The 16,551-nt window shown below is 37.2% G+C and overlaps 2 protein-coding genes across 2 annotated transcripts in view; one reads left to right on the forward strand and one right to left on the reverse strand.

Annotated features, from left to right (window-relative positions):
* cfap92 (cilia and flagella associated protein 92 (putative)) lies at nt 1–8,897 on the reverse strand. Its single transcript, XM_073811849.1, has 8 exons — nt 8,699–8,897; nt 8,354–8,631; nt 5,768–6,015; nt 4,689–4,879; nt 4,089–4,288; nt 3,153–4,018; nt 2,863–3,057; nt 1–1,644 (listed from the first exon to the last, which is right to left on the reverse strand). The coding sequence occupies exons 1-8, from the start codon at nt 8,895–8,897 to the stop codon at nt 1,248–1,250; spliced, it is 2,574 nt and encodes an 857-aa protein (XP_073667950.1). The 3' UTR covers nt 1–1,247.
* The window catches only part of efcc1 (EF-hand and coiled-coil domain containing 1), a 26,864-nt gene continuing 18,911 nt past the window's right edge, over nt 8,599–16,551 (forward strand). The window contains exons 1-3 of the mRNA XM_065241204.2: nt 8,599–8,960; nt 10,004–10,871; nt 11,201–11,616. Of these exons, the coding sequence (XP_065097276.1) occupies nt 10,209–10,871; nt 11,201–11,616 (1,079 nt within the window). The 5' untranslated portion in view covers nt 8,599–8,960; nt 10,004–10,208. The remainder of the gene's footprint in view (nt 8,961–10,003; nt 10,872–11,200; nt 11,617–16,551) is intronic.

Genomic DNA, 16,551 nt, shown 5'->3' on the forward strand with positions numbered 1-16,551 from the left:
TATCTAAAAACATACAATGCAACCAAAAGGATGGATGGGACATGATATCTTCCCTTGAATTTTTAAATGGGTGTTGGCTTCTATATAATGTCCAACTGGCATAGAGGCATCAAAAGAAACGTCAAAAGAGTAAATTATGAGAGAATTTTTATATATGGGTGAACTACTGTATTTCATAAAGCTGTTAATTTAGGTTGCTGCTGTCATTAAAATTCAATTGTTTGTAACAGAGGTGAGAACGTACCTGCCAAATGGATGCTCAAGGGGAATTCTGGGCCAAACACAAACTGCGACTTTGAATAAAGTTCAAAATCTTGATGTCTCTGAATCCACGGCAGTCTGGATCTAGAAAGAGTCGGCTTCAGTATGTTCCCGTGGAGAATGTTTTCTCTCCAGGGCTGTGGTTTGAACAAAAAATAATGAATTCAACACTAGCACAAAACGAATTGATCATTACAAATTCCTGATCTGTTGCACTGTTGAAAACATGTATATAACACATTCAATTGTTAAAACTGCTAATGATAACAGCCATCTTCTTCAGGCATGTGGGGTCCGCATTTTTGAATGCTATGCTTTCATGTTTTCCGAGGAGCAATAAATTACAGATTTTGAAAAGCAGATCAATCAATTTCAGACGAGCACATGCTTCTAGATAACCCAATATCAGCGTTAGCCCTGCAACTGAATACCCTCTTAACCTCATGGGGTCTGTAAAGAGGTGGGCATTGGATGTAAACATCAGTAAAACTCTATCTTCTTGCTTAAGCGCTTAGGAATGCCCATAAAGTTGACATTGCAGTGAGAGGGAAACATGACACAGATGGTGTAACGGTGGTATGATGTGACCGCAAGGGCACCTTTCTTAGTTCTTCTATTCGGGCATCGTCAGGTCGCTTTGGATGCTGGTTAGATTCAATACTGCTCTTAAAGCCTGGGTAGACAAAGGCACTGCAACTGGAGATCTAAGGAGAGTAGAAATAGTTATATTTTTCTTATTTTTCCTTTAACTTGAATAAAGGTATTATGCATGAAATATATTATGGACATTATGTATTTCGGTATTGTCAGTGAATTTTACCATGTCTTTGTGTTGTTGTTCGTTCCCTTGAGTTGAGTTCATGGTTTGAACATTGTATGAATGAATAGATTGTCCATCATCAAGATTGTGCACAAACGTATCAGGCTTAGATTTGTGTAACTCTGTGCTCGCCCTATGGACATCTTCGATATTTACCTGAAATGCATTATTGCATACAATAAATTACTATTTGAATCATTTTCCTTGAATTTAAAACTAATGTTTTACTAAAATCGTGATGAATCACCTGAATGAAGTCTTTCACATTATTACCCGACTGTTGTTTCCACTGGAAATATTCTCTGTTAAAGTTATCAAGAGGTGTGTGGGTTCTCTTTTTGATGTTTTGATGATCCAGCACATCCTGAGGTTTCTGTATCTCTGACATCTGTAACTGTTCTCTCTTCAGAACCAATCCAAACTCCTCTGTTAAACTGAGAACCATGTCGGCTGATGGGAAAAGATTGTTGTGTACTGCTTCTATAAGCTTGTTGGCTTTGCGGAGGAGGCTTATTCTAAAATGTGACCAGAAATGAAACCGCTTAAGTTCACAACAATTGATTCTCTGTGTTTAGCAAATGGGTCAGTGACAAAAACTGTTTGGGAAGATGAGAAATTTAAAAATATTTTTAAAGAACTTGTTTTAAAAGCATGCATCAGGTTTATTTCAATGCACATAGTAATTTTATGCAATTAAAAATTACATTTGCACCATTTTTTATGAAAGTTAAGACTGAAAGGACCGCCAGTTGCGCCAAAGAATGAGAAATATTAAATATTTTATCCACCTTGATGGCATGTAAGCATAATCATCAAAAAAAAAAAAAATTAAAATGTAATTTTATTAGTTACTTCTAAATGTATTTTAATGCGTTTTTGTAGTATTTGTCCTGATAAATGCTAAAACAGCTCTGTTTTCTAAATAATCTTTGACACATTATGTAAAAATGTAGCCTATGTAAAAAAATTATATTACACTAAACTAGATGATTATATTTTATTAAACATTTTTTATATATATTTATATTTTCATTTAAAAAAATACTAACACCACATTGATAGTTTTGCAATTATCCCCCAGTTATTCTTTCAAAATGAAATAAAACCAGAAATTTTAGACTTGGTCCTCAAATAGGAGAATTTATGCAAATGTATTTAAAATTTTTAACTTTTTTACTTTTATTGAACCATACGGACACAAAATAATTAACGTCAATTCATTGACCCAAATACAAAAGCTTTTCTTTAAACTTATTTAAACTTTTGTTTAATGGACACCATACACTAATGGTTAAAAATGGTCCATAGCTGTCACTGGGATGGCACACTTTTAAAAAGTACTCTGCTCCTAAAGAGTTCATATTGGTACCCCAGAGGTATTATTGGTAGCAATGTATACACTGAAAAAATGATTCATTCATTTTACTCAATTTTTGTAAGGTAAGTGGTCGCAATCAATTTATTTAAGCTACATTTAAACAAAAAAATTAGCAAAACAAAAATCTTTTTTTTTAAATGTAGCTTAAATAAATTGATTGCGACCACTGACCTTAAAATAATTGAGTAAATTTCATGAATCATTTTTTTCTGTGTACATATCTGTACCTACATAGTACATATTAGGACCTTTTTTTTGACAAGGTAGGGCATTCAGTTAGACATAGTACTTGTTACCCTTTTGCAATTGATTGCTTGCAAACAGTAGTACTATGCTAATCCATCCTTAAGAAAAATGGAAAGCCAAATATAGAGATGCATCTTGGGCAAAATTGCAGTTTTACCGTTTCATAGCTTCTAGGCAACCACGAGGAATCATATTTCTGATAAACATCAGAGGTTCACTCATGATGGTCTCAAATGGATTCGGGAGGTAAATCGGACTCAGACCCACATCAAGCGTGTCATAGAGACGCACAGAGAAACTCAGGTCTGAGTTGTACAGCACTGTCACCTGGTCCTCCTCATCACCATTCAACCTGGAAAAGATCAGAAAAGATCGGTCTGTGTGATCTTCAGGAATCTTTTGAATTTTGTGCACATGTGGAAGCATTTTAAATGATGACTGTCTTACTTCATAGGCACTTGCGTCCACAGTCTTTTGATTGCTTGATCCTTCAATCCTTCTAGAACGAAAAGGTGAAGAGCTTTATCCATTATATGAAATCCAGTGAGAACATTTCTGGTTTTGTTTTCTCTGTCTTTGGCGCTCATTTTATGACCAGAAAGGACTCGCTCGGTTGTTTCCTCTGGATAGGAGTCAAGTTGGAAAGCTTCTGAATTGACTTGTAGAATTTCAGATGTCAGTTTGGCTAAAACAGGAGTATTATTATATTTGAAAACATATATGATGCGACCAAAAGGGCAGTCGTCTTCACCTGTGGCACCCTCGGGATGTAGGGGATATGCTAACTCCACCTGAACTTTTAGATGGGAATCAGCCTCTATATAATGACCTGTTGGCATTTCTGAATGATCCACAAAAGTCTGAAGCATTGTACTCTCTGGTTCACTTTGCCCGAAAGCAGAACACCTAATGGGCAAACTGAGCTTCAAATATCTGCATCCGGTTAGGAGATCGGAAAGATCTAGTTTTGCTATTCCATATGGATCATGGAATTCTCTTTCTTCCTTGAAGACATCATGAGCCGTCAACTTGGTTATACTTAGTACAACACTAGCTAGTTTAAAATCATCGGGGTCAGTTCCAAACACGGTTGAAGGTCTGGTTTTACTTTTCAGTTTTCTATCCCGATCATGGACTTCGATCTCCAAAGGCGGACCTCTAAGAAACTCATGCAGCTGTCCAGGGCTCAGTAGACCAGTAAAAATCACATTTATATCCTTGAAGTAAATATTAGCGCTGTGATCACAGGCTTTGGTTCTATAAAGACGCATGTTGTGGAACTTATACTGGCAGTACACAGGAAGACATTTTTCCTGTTGAAAGAGGAATATTATTACTGATAAAAATATATGATTTTATTTTGGGCTCTATAGTAATATCTACCTTAAGTATATGAAAGGGAACTGGAGTGGATGGTAGAGATGAAGCAGATAAAATAGTAATGACCAGCGGGTTGAGCTCAGCCTTTAGCTCTTCAGATATAAGTGGCTGATCTAGAGTAATGTTCCAGAATCCTTCATTCACTTTTCCATAACACAGCTGCAAACAGTCAGTGAGTGTCATAGCCCCTAACATACAGACAAAGAAAAAAGCATTAGAAGTTTGAACAAGGCATCAAAAGTTAAAGCAGCAGTCAGTCGGTTTTGGCTGATACCCCTCCACAGCCAATTGGGGGCCAAGTAGCGTAAAGGCCCTGCAGGGAAGGCCCTAACACAGCCCCACCCCACAGCATTTAGACAAGGGGAACCAACCCCTAAATAGCTGGTCACCATAAACACATATTTATAGGAAAGCTGTGAATTAGAGCCATAATGGTGGATGAATACAACAGCTAATGAAAATGAATGGTGCATGGTTTTAGGGGTTTTTATATATAATAGGCGCTACTGCAAACAGTTATGTCTCAAAGGTGATGTGAATATAGATGTGAGGGTGTATATATTTACACAGTACACATTTTAGAAGATGCCTGGCAGAAATTACCTGTTAGAAGGGAAGCTGACTTGAGCTCCAGTGAAGCAGCTTCCTTTTGTTGTTTAACCTCTAGGAATTCTGCATTCTCCAGTGTTTGTTCCTGGAAGTCTGAACTCTTCTGAGCAGGCACTATTTTCTTGTCTATTGCCAAATCATGCTTAAAAGGAACTGAGTTGAGACAAACAGGTGAGCTATGAGTGCTAACGGTATAGTCTTCAAGAACTTTCATAGCCTAAGTGACAACAACAGGGTGAAGAATGCTTATTCAGTTTCAATAAAAATACTTTAAGGTGCCATGTGTAGATTTTTGCGGCATCTAGTAGTGACATTGTGAATTGCAACCAACGGCTCAGTCCACTGTTCACCCCTCCCTTTCGAAACGCATAAAGAAGCTGTCACAGGACAAACATGTCATCATGGGAGACAACGTGGTGACGAAAGGCGCTCTGTAAAGCAGTTTGTCTGGTTTGGGCTACTGTAAAAACATGCAAAATGGCAACTTCCATGTAAAGGGACCTGTGGTGTATGTAGATCTTTCTAAGGTAAACAGATCATTTTATGGAAATTTAAACATAAAGGTTCATTATGTAAGGCCTTTACACACCACTAAAATATAGTCATGTATATTTTATTGCATTTCTTTCAAGAGATCCTCCTAAAAGTTACACATTGCACCTTTTATGCATTGGGCAGACACTTTTATACACTCTAAAAATGGCTGGGTTATTTTTGACCCATAATGGGTAAATATTGGACAGAACACACCGCTGGGTTAAAATTCAAGGTTCTATTCATTTGATTCATTTATGTATTTTGGAAAACTAAAAAAAAAATGAACAAATGTACATTTTTGCAAAAGAAATATCTATTATAAATGTATAAACATCCCTACCTGTGTCACATCTAAGCTCAGAATGCTTCATACAGCCATTTGCAACAGGACCTCTCTGGTGTTTCATAGATGTGCTTCCCAGATTCTCCTTCTCATAGAAAGCTCTCAACTTATAAACCATCTTCTTAATGCCAGCTTTAAAAATAATGAAAATTTCAATTTTGGCACACACTGGTATTTTTAGGAAATTATAAACATTCTAATTTTGTAATAGAAGACCATACCCATTTCATCTGGATCTTCTCCAGACCTCTCCTGTGGTAGTCTAAAAGCTTTAGGTCTGTCATTCCTGGCTTTGAAGGACACTTTATCTTTACCTTCCCACACTTTAACAGTGATTATATGGGAGGCCATTTTTATTAGGAGCTCTTTTGTCACGTTCAGTTTCAAAGTCTGAGACCAGCCAACCCACACCTGGTTTCCTTCTCGCCATGGCTTCACCACCTTGTCAGAAAGTATAGCACATAAGTTTGGGATTAAATGCTAATTTATTCTTAAATGCACTATTTTTCCTCCCACAGTACAAATACATGCAGGTTAGATGAATTTGGAGATGCCAACTTGTGTGTATCAACTTGTTGAGACATAAATAAATGTGGTAATTATCGTTTTTAAGTGGTAGACAAAAGGTGTTTCCTGTGAACAGCAAGACACACAACAGAATCTGTGGGGGGTTTAACTGATACCCTAAACCAGGTTTTATTGCATCAGTGATGCAGAACCAGAGCCGGCCCTAGACCTTTGGGGGCCCTAAGCAAAATTTAGTCGGGGGCCCTTTGACCGTTTTAAGTAAGGCCTAAAGAAAAGCAATGACTACCTTATGACTATACTGCACATATGATATCTAATATGCTATTTTTTTAAATGTGTCTATTAAATTATGTTTTAATTATTCTATGTATACTGTATGTTAATGATCTTTTTTGCTGGTCCTGAGTACGTATTTCGTTCTTATGTGGCAACATGTAGCCTACAGAATGACAATAAAAGACCTTGGGGTGGTCCCGGACAGGGAATATCTTAAGACAGGACTCGGCCTTAGTTTAATTAGAAAACATAACTAATTTTAACAAAAATGCCGCACTAAAAACATTATTTGTGTGGATTTTGAGGCAAAACAAAGGGCACTGGTGTATTTTAAGATATGTCAGTGCAAGCTTTTTTCAGTTTGGACAGCTCTTAGCCTACCTTTATTTTAGTCTAGGACTAGTTTAATTCCTTTCAGGGAAACTGCCCCCTTGAGTTCTTGATTTGAGTTCCATGTTTGATGTCTAACAGGAAAAATATGATACCACTGACTGAACTGAATGGCAGTGCAGTGCAACAAACACACACTGATGAACTTGCTGAATAAAAAGACTGATAAAGTGATTTTCACTGACCATCAAAGAAACATTTTTAATTGACACCAGAGATTAAGACGCACAAACAACAGCCTATATATAATTAAAATGAAATAGAGTAAATAGAATAACATTTAATTAAAATATTATATAAAATAATAAATATAATACTTAAATGTTTAAATTTTTCAAATAAACAAAATTAACAATAATATCTAAAACCCAACAAACAAGGTTAATAGTACCTAACATTCTTGTTTGAAATGAGCTAAATCTGACACAAACATAGGTTTGTGGATAATAACAATTCACTTGCAAATAATATTAATAATTGAAGATTAACAATTAACATTGCATTCATAACATTAATCTAACAAAGCTGGCTACTGTATGTCATATGCACTGCTATAGTTTAAATATTAAACACCGAACAGTGACATTATACACTTTTGCAAAGGCTAGTAGGTGGTTTAACAACGGTGCGCTGTCTGGACATGTACCACGCATATGCGCATGAGTTTGTTTACTCTTACACATATAACACTTTAAATTCAGACGTTTAACAATATAATTACACTAATGACATAAATATGTAGAAATGACAATGGCATACGTGAAATATAAGCGTAACAGAATTAATTTACCACGTTAAACCGTTTAAATATTAATTATTAAGCTTAATAAACCAATTCACGTTATGATGGCAAATGTAAGAAAGAGAAGTCAAACAGAACACAGGTTTGGTCATTACCGAAGTCAAATAAGATCCACTTACTTCGCATTTACGCACAAACACGCATAACATTAAAGAAATTGTCCTTAAAGCAACAGCAAAAGTTTGCGTCTTTATCAGTGATCCGGCTCAACTCAACATTGCGTTCTGTGGGCGGGATGCTCGCCTGCACATAGTCGCGGGCACTGATTGGCTGCTGCGCTGGATGCTGTGTGTCAATCAATCTCGGCAAGAAAGAGATCTTATTAGCGAACTTTCATAATAACTATAATTACAAGTAACAGCCTTTTTAAAATTGCCATAATAATAAATAATGAATATTTATATTTATTTTATGTTACTTTTGATGAATGATTTTTTTCAAACACTAGCTAAGTGACTTTAGGGGGCCCTCTGCTGGCCACGAGGCCCTTTGCAATTGCAAGTGTCGTTTAGTGGCTGGGCCGGCTCTGTGCAGAACATTATATATAATTCATTACCAACAACAACTGTTTGGTTGTTGTGGCAAAATAAAGTAGTATAATCCTTTATACAGCTCTGCAACTTAAATAATTTACATTCATGCATCAGATAGACACTTTTATCCGATTTAACATACAATGCATTACAGGGTATACACATTTGATCAGTATTTACTTGGGGATCAAACCCATGACCTTTTGTGCTGCTAAAGCAATGCAATTGAGCTACAGGAACGCAAATTTACCTTAGTTTCATTTGTCATGTAGACTTTAGCTGCCAAGCCAAACATCACTAGATCCACTCTGATTGGCTCAGGCTCATCAGGAAACATATTGAACTCAATGCAGTAATACCCTTCAGCTCTGGGGGCCTCCACTACATCACTGGATGCTTTTTTCTTTGTTCCCTTCTTCCTTTTCTCGGACGTACTTAAAGGTTTCTCATCCTCTTCTTGAAAAGGACAGAATAAAATCACGTCATTTCTTGTTTTCACAAAAACACGGCCATGCAAATATATCAAAGCTTAAATAATGTGCAACAAGAAATGCTACAGTACCTTTAAGGATGGCTATTGCTATGTTGACTGTACATGTTACTATATAACTGGAGTCAGTTTGTTCCACCAGAGGGCAGGTCTCTGGAGTGCTTACATCAGGGTCTTCACTGTTGTCACTTTCTGGTCCGCTGTCTATGAGTGGTCTAGTGTTTAAAGAGAGATTTTGGATAGAGCAGTTGTCTTCATCAGTCTTTTGCATGTCAGGTGATGCTGTGGAGTCAGTGCACTCCATTGGGATACATGTATGCTGGTCCTAGAAAACGAGATATAAGAACCGTTTCAAAGCAGTATTGAGGTATTATTTTATTATTGATTTGTTAGCACTTTAATTATTTTTTATGGTTACAATATTTTCTGTATAGATTATGGCTACCTATTGTTTTTAAACATGTTTGTTATTTGTTTATTCTTAGGCTGACTCGTAACGTAATGTAAGAACAAATAGTACATGTGACGTTGATTTCAGACTTATTTTTTTTTTGTTGAGAAAGTGTGTATTATTTTTTCAAGAAACATTTAAAATTGCATAACTGAGGAAAAAATATGTAACGTTATTTTAGAACAAAACCTAGCCTAGAATAGTAGAACTGCACACAATTTTTAAACAATGTTTAATAAAAATTTTTAAATTAAGTCAAATATCAAACTTACCATTATTGTAGTTGTCTTACAGCTGAATTTCTGTTTCAATTCATCGCATTGGAAAATCGCGATCTCACTCTCGTATAACTTTGTAAGTTGTCTTTTGTTATAAGGAATGCCTTGCGTCGCCTTGACAACCAGACCCAGTAAATAGGAAATGACACGCGGCTCAGGGAGCTCTACTGTCAGCAACACTTTCTACACAGAGACCTGTCGACATTCAACTTCACGGACACTCAAAGCTTACTTACTGGTGCGCTGTAAAACGACATTATTTAGGCATAAAACATCTTTCTTGCTTGAGGTTTTTTATTCGCCCCCAATTCATTACAGAGTATCAGTTTCGACGGCTTTGCCATTATAGGGCATATAGGTATTTCTCCTCAGATTGGTATTCGCCATACAGTATGTTCTTCTGCAGATTTATCATCATTTTATCGCAGATGTAATTTTTGAAATGTAGGAAATATATTTTCTTGATTAAATTTTATTTTTATTTGAGATACTGTTTATTCATTTTAAACTTTAAATTTTTATTTTAAAATGTCTATGCATACATGACTAAAATGTCCCATTTTATTATTGTAAAAGTGTCTTTGGAAGGGTAGTTACACACAAGTACAGTTTTTCAAACTCTTCTGACAAGAAGGGCTCCCATGATTGTTACCTTTTCAAAAGTTTTTTTCCCCTTTGCAGTTGAGATTTTGTGGGCCGTGCTCCCTCCGCAGCAACGCCCCCACGCGCGCCCAGCAACGCGCACTGAAAGTTTCTACTACAAGAGTGGGGCGGTCTGTCGTACATATGACATAGACTTGGGTATGCTGTTTGTGTGCTTTGAGGATCTGTTGAATCCATTAATCCATTTAGACTATATAAATGGAATTCGCGTGAGGAAAAAAGCATGGAAAAGTCGGACGCATGCGATCCATACAGCCGACCCGCGCGCAGGACACAATGGATAGTCAGCACTCTGGCGTATCATTACGGATTGGACCGTGGTGTGGAAAACGAAATCATAGTTCTCGCAACCGGGCTGGATCAATACATCCAAGAGATTTTTCATCACATAGACTGTCAGGGAGACGGCAAAATACCCGCGGAAGATTTTAACATACTCTGCGAGATTTTAGGGCTCAGCAAGGAGTGTGATCTGGACGAGTGCGCGGGGATATTGGATAACCTACCCAAAGAATTCACCTTCAGACAATTTCACGCAAAACTATGCGGCTATTTCAGCACCAAAGCTGGGTGCCAGTATGAGAACGGAAGGTTGTTGGTTGGAAAGGAGAGCGAGCATATAGAGACGCAGATAAGACTGCGGAGTCCTTTGAGACGACGCGAGAAGCTGCTGTCGTTGGGTACCAGTGTGGAGTCTGACGATGAACACAGATCGGGATGTAAACGTGGATCATGTACTAAAGAATGTTACGAGGAAATCGTTGCCCTTGAAGAGGCTGAGGACAGAATAACTAAACTTGAAGAGGAAAATGCCAGTCTCAGGGAGTTAGTGGAGGATATGCGCGCGGCACTTCAAAGCAGTGATGCTCGATCGTTGGCTTTACAGGTATTGTCATTTATTGTCCTGGATTTTAGCAGGTACGTTTTAACCTGCTCAATGCATGTCATTGTACCTATTGTTGGGTCAAAGATAACCATTTTATGACCCAACGTTGGGTTTAAAATAACCCAGCATTTTTTAGATTGTAGCATCTAGGAATTTATCAAATGTTCACAAAGCTTAATTGACAAAGCACTGCTTTAGCAACCCAAAGGATGCAGGTTCGATTCCCAGAGTAGTACACACATATTAATGTATAGTTGCTTTGCATGAAACCTCTGCTAAAGGCGTAAATGTATTATGCATATGTCTTCATATATGTCTGTGCATCATAGGTGGGGCTGTGGAAAAGCCACTCAAAACACAAACCTGAGGGTGGCTGTTTCATTGCCCACCAAAGGCGAACAGCACAGAAGCCCAGCACTGCTGGGAACTTAAAGGACATCCAGAGTTTCTTGAGAGAGATGGATTTCATCCGGAGTTCCCGAGACGGTCAGATCGAGGAAGCCATGTTCTTCAACCAGAAGCTGGAGCAAGAACTGCAGGTGTCACGCAAAACCGTATTGATGCTGGAGGAATGTAATAGGACTCTAAAGAAGGAACAGGTGCAGATGAGAAAAAGGGTTGAGGAGGCCAGGCAAGCCGTGCTCAGTAGCTTCAAGAAAGTTAAAGAGCTGGAGGCCAAAGCCAGTCACGTTCCTGTTCTTAAGAGACAAGTTCAACAGCTCGAGATGGAGCTTCAGTTCTACAGGTGAGTTAGACACGTACCACAAACAACAAAAATGACTGTTTGCATGCTGGTTTATTCATCTACTGTTTCATGCAGTTTTGATGTAGACCACCATGACCATATCACGGTGAGGTAATCTGTTTTTAAATTGGGATAGCTTACTTCAGCAATCGTGAAGCATATAAAATACTTGCCAGTGTTGGCACCTGTTTCAGGGGAATTCAGTGTTGTAAATATGTAAGACTCGGTCAAGGCAAAAAAGTTTGGCAACTGTTAAAGTTGGCTTTAGCTGTTATTATGCTGTAGACAGAAAGCATCATGGATGTAGGAGCATCTTGATGTTTCATTGTATAAATTATCATTCTGTGATCACTTAAGTGTCTGCCTATGTATTATAGATTGGGAATGACAGTCTGCATATTGTTATGATTTGGCAGGATCTTACAGTAACTTTGTAATACAGTAATCTTAATGAGATCATACAAAGTCTCTGCAGCATATAACCTGGAGAAAGGTGTTAATGCTGTGTCAAGTGTATATTTTTCACCGAAGCCAGACTCAATGCTTGCTGAAACAGTCTTTTATTACATCATGTAGATTTAAATAATCTGTTTTATAGTGAGTTGAGATTTCTCTGGGTTAAAATGACTCCCACAAAACTTGTTGGCCCTGACTGTGCAAACGTTTGCCAACATACATTGTATTTAAGTTGGCTTGATGTGGCGCTGCGTCTTGAGTGCAGACCTTGTTTTGTTTGGGTTCATTTAGTTCGACGTGTGTGGCAAATGGGCTCACATTTTGGTTAGCTGAAATTATGCACAGCTACTGCTGGAAGGCGTTTATTTTGAGGTAGTTGGGGTTTTTCTCCTAGGCTTTCATTGAACTTTTTCCACAAGCATTTAATTTACATTCAGCAGCCGTTAAGCTCAACGCCGTCATTGTTTACATATTTTTAAATACTCATTTTGGGGAAGCATTCCTGGAAATCCTGATGAACGTGAGCTCTGTTTTTCTTATCTGTCCGTTTATATGTATTAAAGGTCCCGTTCTTTCTGTGTTTTTGAAGCTTTGATTATGTTTACAGTGCGCAATATAACATGTGTTCATGTTTAACGTTAAAAAAAAACATGGTATTTTTCAGACAATTTACTTATCAGTATATCGCTGTGTTCACTGTCCTAAAACGGGCTGATGTCTTCCTTGTTCTATGAAGTCCCTCCTTCAGAAATACGTAATGAGATCTGATTGTGTAGTTTGTTGTTTAGTGTGTTGTGATTCGACAGCAGCTTAGCTTAGCAGAGCTGTTTGATCCAATGCTGGCGACTGACGTATTCCTGTGGGCGGAGTTTAGTCCAAAAACAGTTTTACTGACGTCATTCAATCAGGAAGTAGGGGGGTGTAGTCCAAACCGGCCGTTCGCTGTAGGCTTTGAAAGAGGACTTCTGTTAAAGAAAATAAATTGCCTGGAAGTGGACGTTGAGCTTTATCATTTTGCACTAACTAAAGTTTGAAAAATGGGATCAGGAAGAACGTGACCTTTAATTTAACAAATTTATTCAAAGGAACTTAGAAATGAAAGAGCATTTAGCATTTTGTCTAAATGTAATAACATTTAATTTTATTAAAAGGGTAATAACTCTAAAGACACTTTTTGTGTTATTTTGTTAATGTCTAAATTTAAAACATGAGTTTTCCTCATTAGTGAAATATCCATTACATTTTTATAGGCCTATAACCCTTTTAAAGAAGACTCATAAAGTGTTTTGCATACATTTTTAATTGCCCTTTTTTCTTTCAATGCATCAGATAGTTTTAAAGTATCACATGCTGTTACCTATTAAGTTGGAATTTTAATGTAGAAACGTCAAAGAAATTAAAGTCGTACAGACAGAAATGAATGCAAATATTGTATTAATAAACACAGCTGTGGGCCCTGCATCCATACAATGATAAGAGGTGGTCCCTAACTAACAGAGGCATGTTGACACTTTTTATAAACATTCACTTTTATACCTCCAGGCTTCACTAATCTATGTGAAGTCTGACCAGAAAGCCCTTCTATGGCCCCTCTATTGATGCTCCTAAGCCAAATAATTCATTCCAAATCACAATAGATCTGACACATTTGGTCAGAGCTCCATTCAAGGCAGCAAGGCTTGACCTAAACGGATTGAAAGTTCCCATCTATCTTCAAACAGTTTCCCTGCGCTACAGAATAATGGATGAACACTGCCTGTCTGTATCCTAACAACAACCGTTACCACCCTTACCTCAAGTTTAAATATCTCCGGCATGCTACTTAAGAATGTTTAAAAACAAGTTGCTTTGTTTGTTTTTACATTAAACTACCGTATCAAGTGATTGAGATGCTTGAGAGTTGCGTGTTATTCAAAAGAGCTTATTTACTGTTAGACTTTATTAGCCTGGGTATAAATAAGCTCCTTGGGCTGTGGTTCTGTTTTAATATTCATACATAACTAGTAACAGACCTGAAAATTCACTAGCGTGATGTGATTCGTATCAGATACAGTATAGTTGTACCTGGAGTGCCGTGTGAGCAGATGATGTTGTCAAGCTAAATCAAATCACGAGAGGCTAATAAGACCCAGTGTGAAAGGAGTATATTCCAGCTCTACCTCATTAAACATTTATGAATTGGGATCAGGCTTAGGGTCTAAATCAGAGGGGATTGGGGGTTGGGTTGCTCCTTTTGGGAGGAATTAAAAACTTGCATTGTGTCGCAGCCACGTGCACAACTCCCTGGCTGGTTTTTGGCAGATCAGGGCATGGTTTTCCTTTGAGCCCAGAACACCCATGGCCGAGTGCTGAAAGTCTCCAGAATGAATCCAGTAGGCACTCAGCTGTCTTAAAACAAAACGTTGGAGGTTGGCTTTTGATGCAGCTGAGTGAAGAGGACACCGGTCATGCTCCGCAGGTCATGGAGTGACCCATTCACACTGAGAGCAATGCCTTTTATCTGGAGAGAGGTGTGTCCGTTGGCTATTTTTCATCTGCTCTTTGTTTAGGTCTTAATGCAGTTTTTATAAGATCACACATTTTATAGCTCACCTCAGTTCCCCACCTGCTGGTTTTTAAACTTTCCATCTGGCATTAAAGTGATCAACAATATTCGATTCTTCATTCACATTTATCACCCTGCCCCCTAAAGTCATTATTTTGTGGTTTACTGTTCTCTACATAAAATCATCCTATAGAAGGTTTCAGTTGTAACAACATAAACAAGCGGCTTTCTTGGTCAATACGTAACTTTTGGTAAACTCTGCTAAGAATAAATAACAACAAAGTAGTTTATTTATATAGCAAACAAAATAAACAAGTAGATTACCCAGGAAACCAAAACATTTGTTATTTTCGACAAGGTATTTGTTCAAGAGTTCAGTTTAACTAGTCAGACCATTAAAAAAACTGAAACCGGAAATGTAAAGTTCCGACCAGACGCGTATCGCATCACTGCATGTGCGTCCGTTCAGCAGTAACAAGATAAACAAACAGCTTTCGTGAAATAAATGTAGCTTCCAGTAAACTCCACAAAGAATCAATAACAACAGAGTCCTTTTAGAGTAGTTTATTTTTGATAAACAACAAGTAGATTACATTATATATCATAGGTAAAGCGTATAACAAATGACACTGAGCTAACATTACTGTGTGTAAAATATGTACAAATATTCAGTGTTAGGGAAAGTTACTTTTAATATTAAGTAAGTTACTCCCCAAAAAAGTAACTAATTGCGTCACTTAGTTACTTTTAATGGAAAGTAATGCTTGCATTACTTTTAAGTTACTTTTGCGTTACTCTTTCTTACTTGGCTGTGGCTTAATCTCTTTAATGCCTTGCACGTTTATTTTATGATCGCAAAAATGTCATGCTCTGGCCTGCCATCTCCGTTTCTAACTCACACTGTTCCCGCTCAGGCGCACAGAGTGCGTAATTCTACGTTAATATGTTCAGTTTAATTCAGTACATTATTTTTGATTTATTTAATTAATTAAACTGAAAAGTAACTCGCATTTTAAAAAAGTAACTCAAATAATAATGTGTACATTTATAAAGAAATACGTTACTTTTCTCGTTACTTCAGAAAAGTAATATAATTACGTAATGCGGATTACTTGTAATGCATTACTCCCAACACTGCAAATATTGTATACCATGTTAACTACAAATCGGCTGCTAAACCTCCCTTTACATCCATCCATGATCACCGTCTCCCCTCGTCTTTAGAAAACCAAAACCTTTGTTATTTTCGACGAGGTGTTTGTTTCAGAGTTCAGTTTAGCCCAACATCATCTCACGGCAAGTCGTGTTATAGTCACGAAAAATTTTATAAATTTATTTGTGTCCATGGCACAAAATTAGCTTTTTTTCATGACTTGAGCATGAATGTCTTTTTTGTGTCACTCAGCAGAAATTTCTATAAATAGTTTTTCTTGTACCTGGAATGACTTTCTTTTTCGTGTCATTTTATGTATTGTTTTCAAATTTTTTCCCTCTATTTTTAAATCATTGTTGCTGGGGTTAGATTTGGCGTTGGGGTTAGGATGTACTTTTATGTATTGGTTTCTACATGTTTTCTTCCACTTTTAAAACTATTCTTGCCTAGAGTTGGGGTTAGAGTTGGGGTTTGGGTTAGGATGTCTAACAATGTAACTGAAAGTGATTCTAACCCAAACCCCAAGCGACAATGGTAAGAAAATTGGAAAAAGCAACGAGAACACAATACATAAAATGCCATTAAAAAAAGGTTTTGCCACAGACACTAAAAACAATTTATAGAAATTTCTGCATTTTTTTTTTTGCTTAAGGCACGAATAAAAGCTGAATTCCGTGCCATGGACACAAATAACCAAAACACAACCTTGATATCTTTAATATTGACTGAGTAAGGTCATGTCAAGGATTGAAACCAAAGAATGAATTCAAACTTTGATGCT

Source organism: Paramisgurnus dabryanus, chromosome 14 (genome assembly GCF_030506205.2).
Source record: "Paramisgurnus dabryanus chromosome 14, PD_genome_1.1, whole genome shotgun sequence".
Lineage (NCBI taxonomy): Eukaryota > Metazoa > Chordata > Actinopteri > Cypriniformes > Cobitidae > Paramisgurnus > Paramisgurnus dabryanus.

Coding starts and splice junctions, on each gene's coding strand:
- cfap92 (XM_073811849.1), bottom strand. CDS start 8,897: ATGGAGTGCACTGACTCCACAGCATCACCTGACATGCAAAAGACTGAT. Junction 4,289..4,688: donor GTCAGCTTCCCTTCTAACAG/GTAATTTCTGCC, acceptor ATGCTTTTTTCT/TTGTCTGTATGTTAGGGGCT. Junction 1,645..2,862: donor TGCCTAGAAGCTATGAAACG/GTAAAACTGCAA, acceptor CTAAACACAGAG/AATCAATTGTTGTGAACTTA.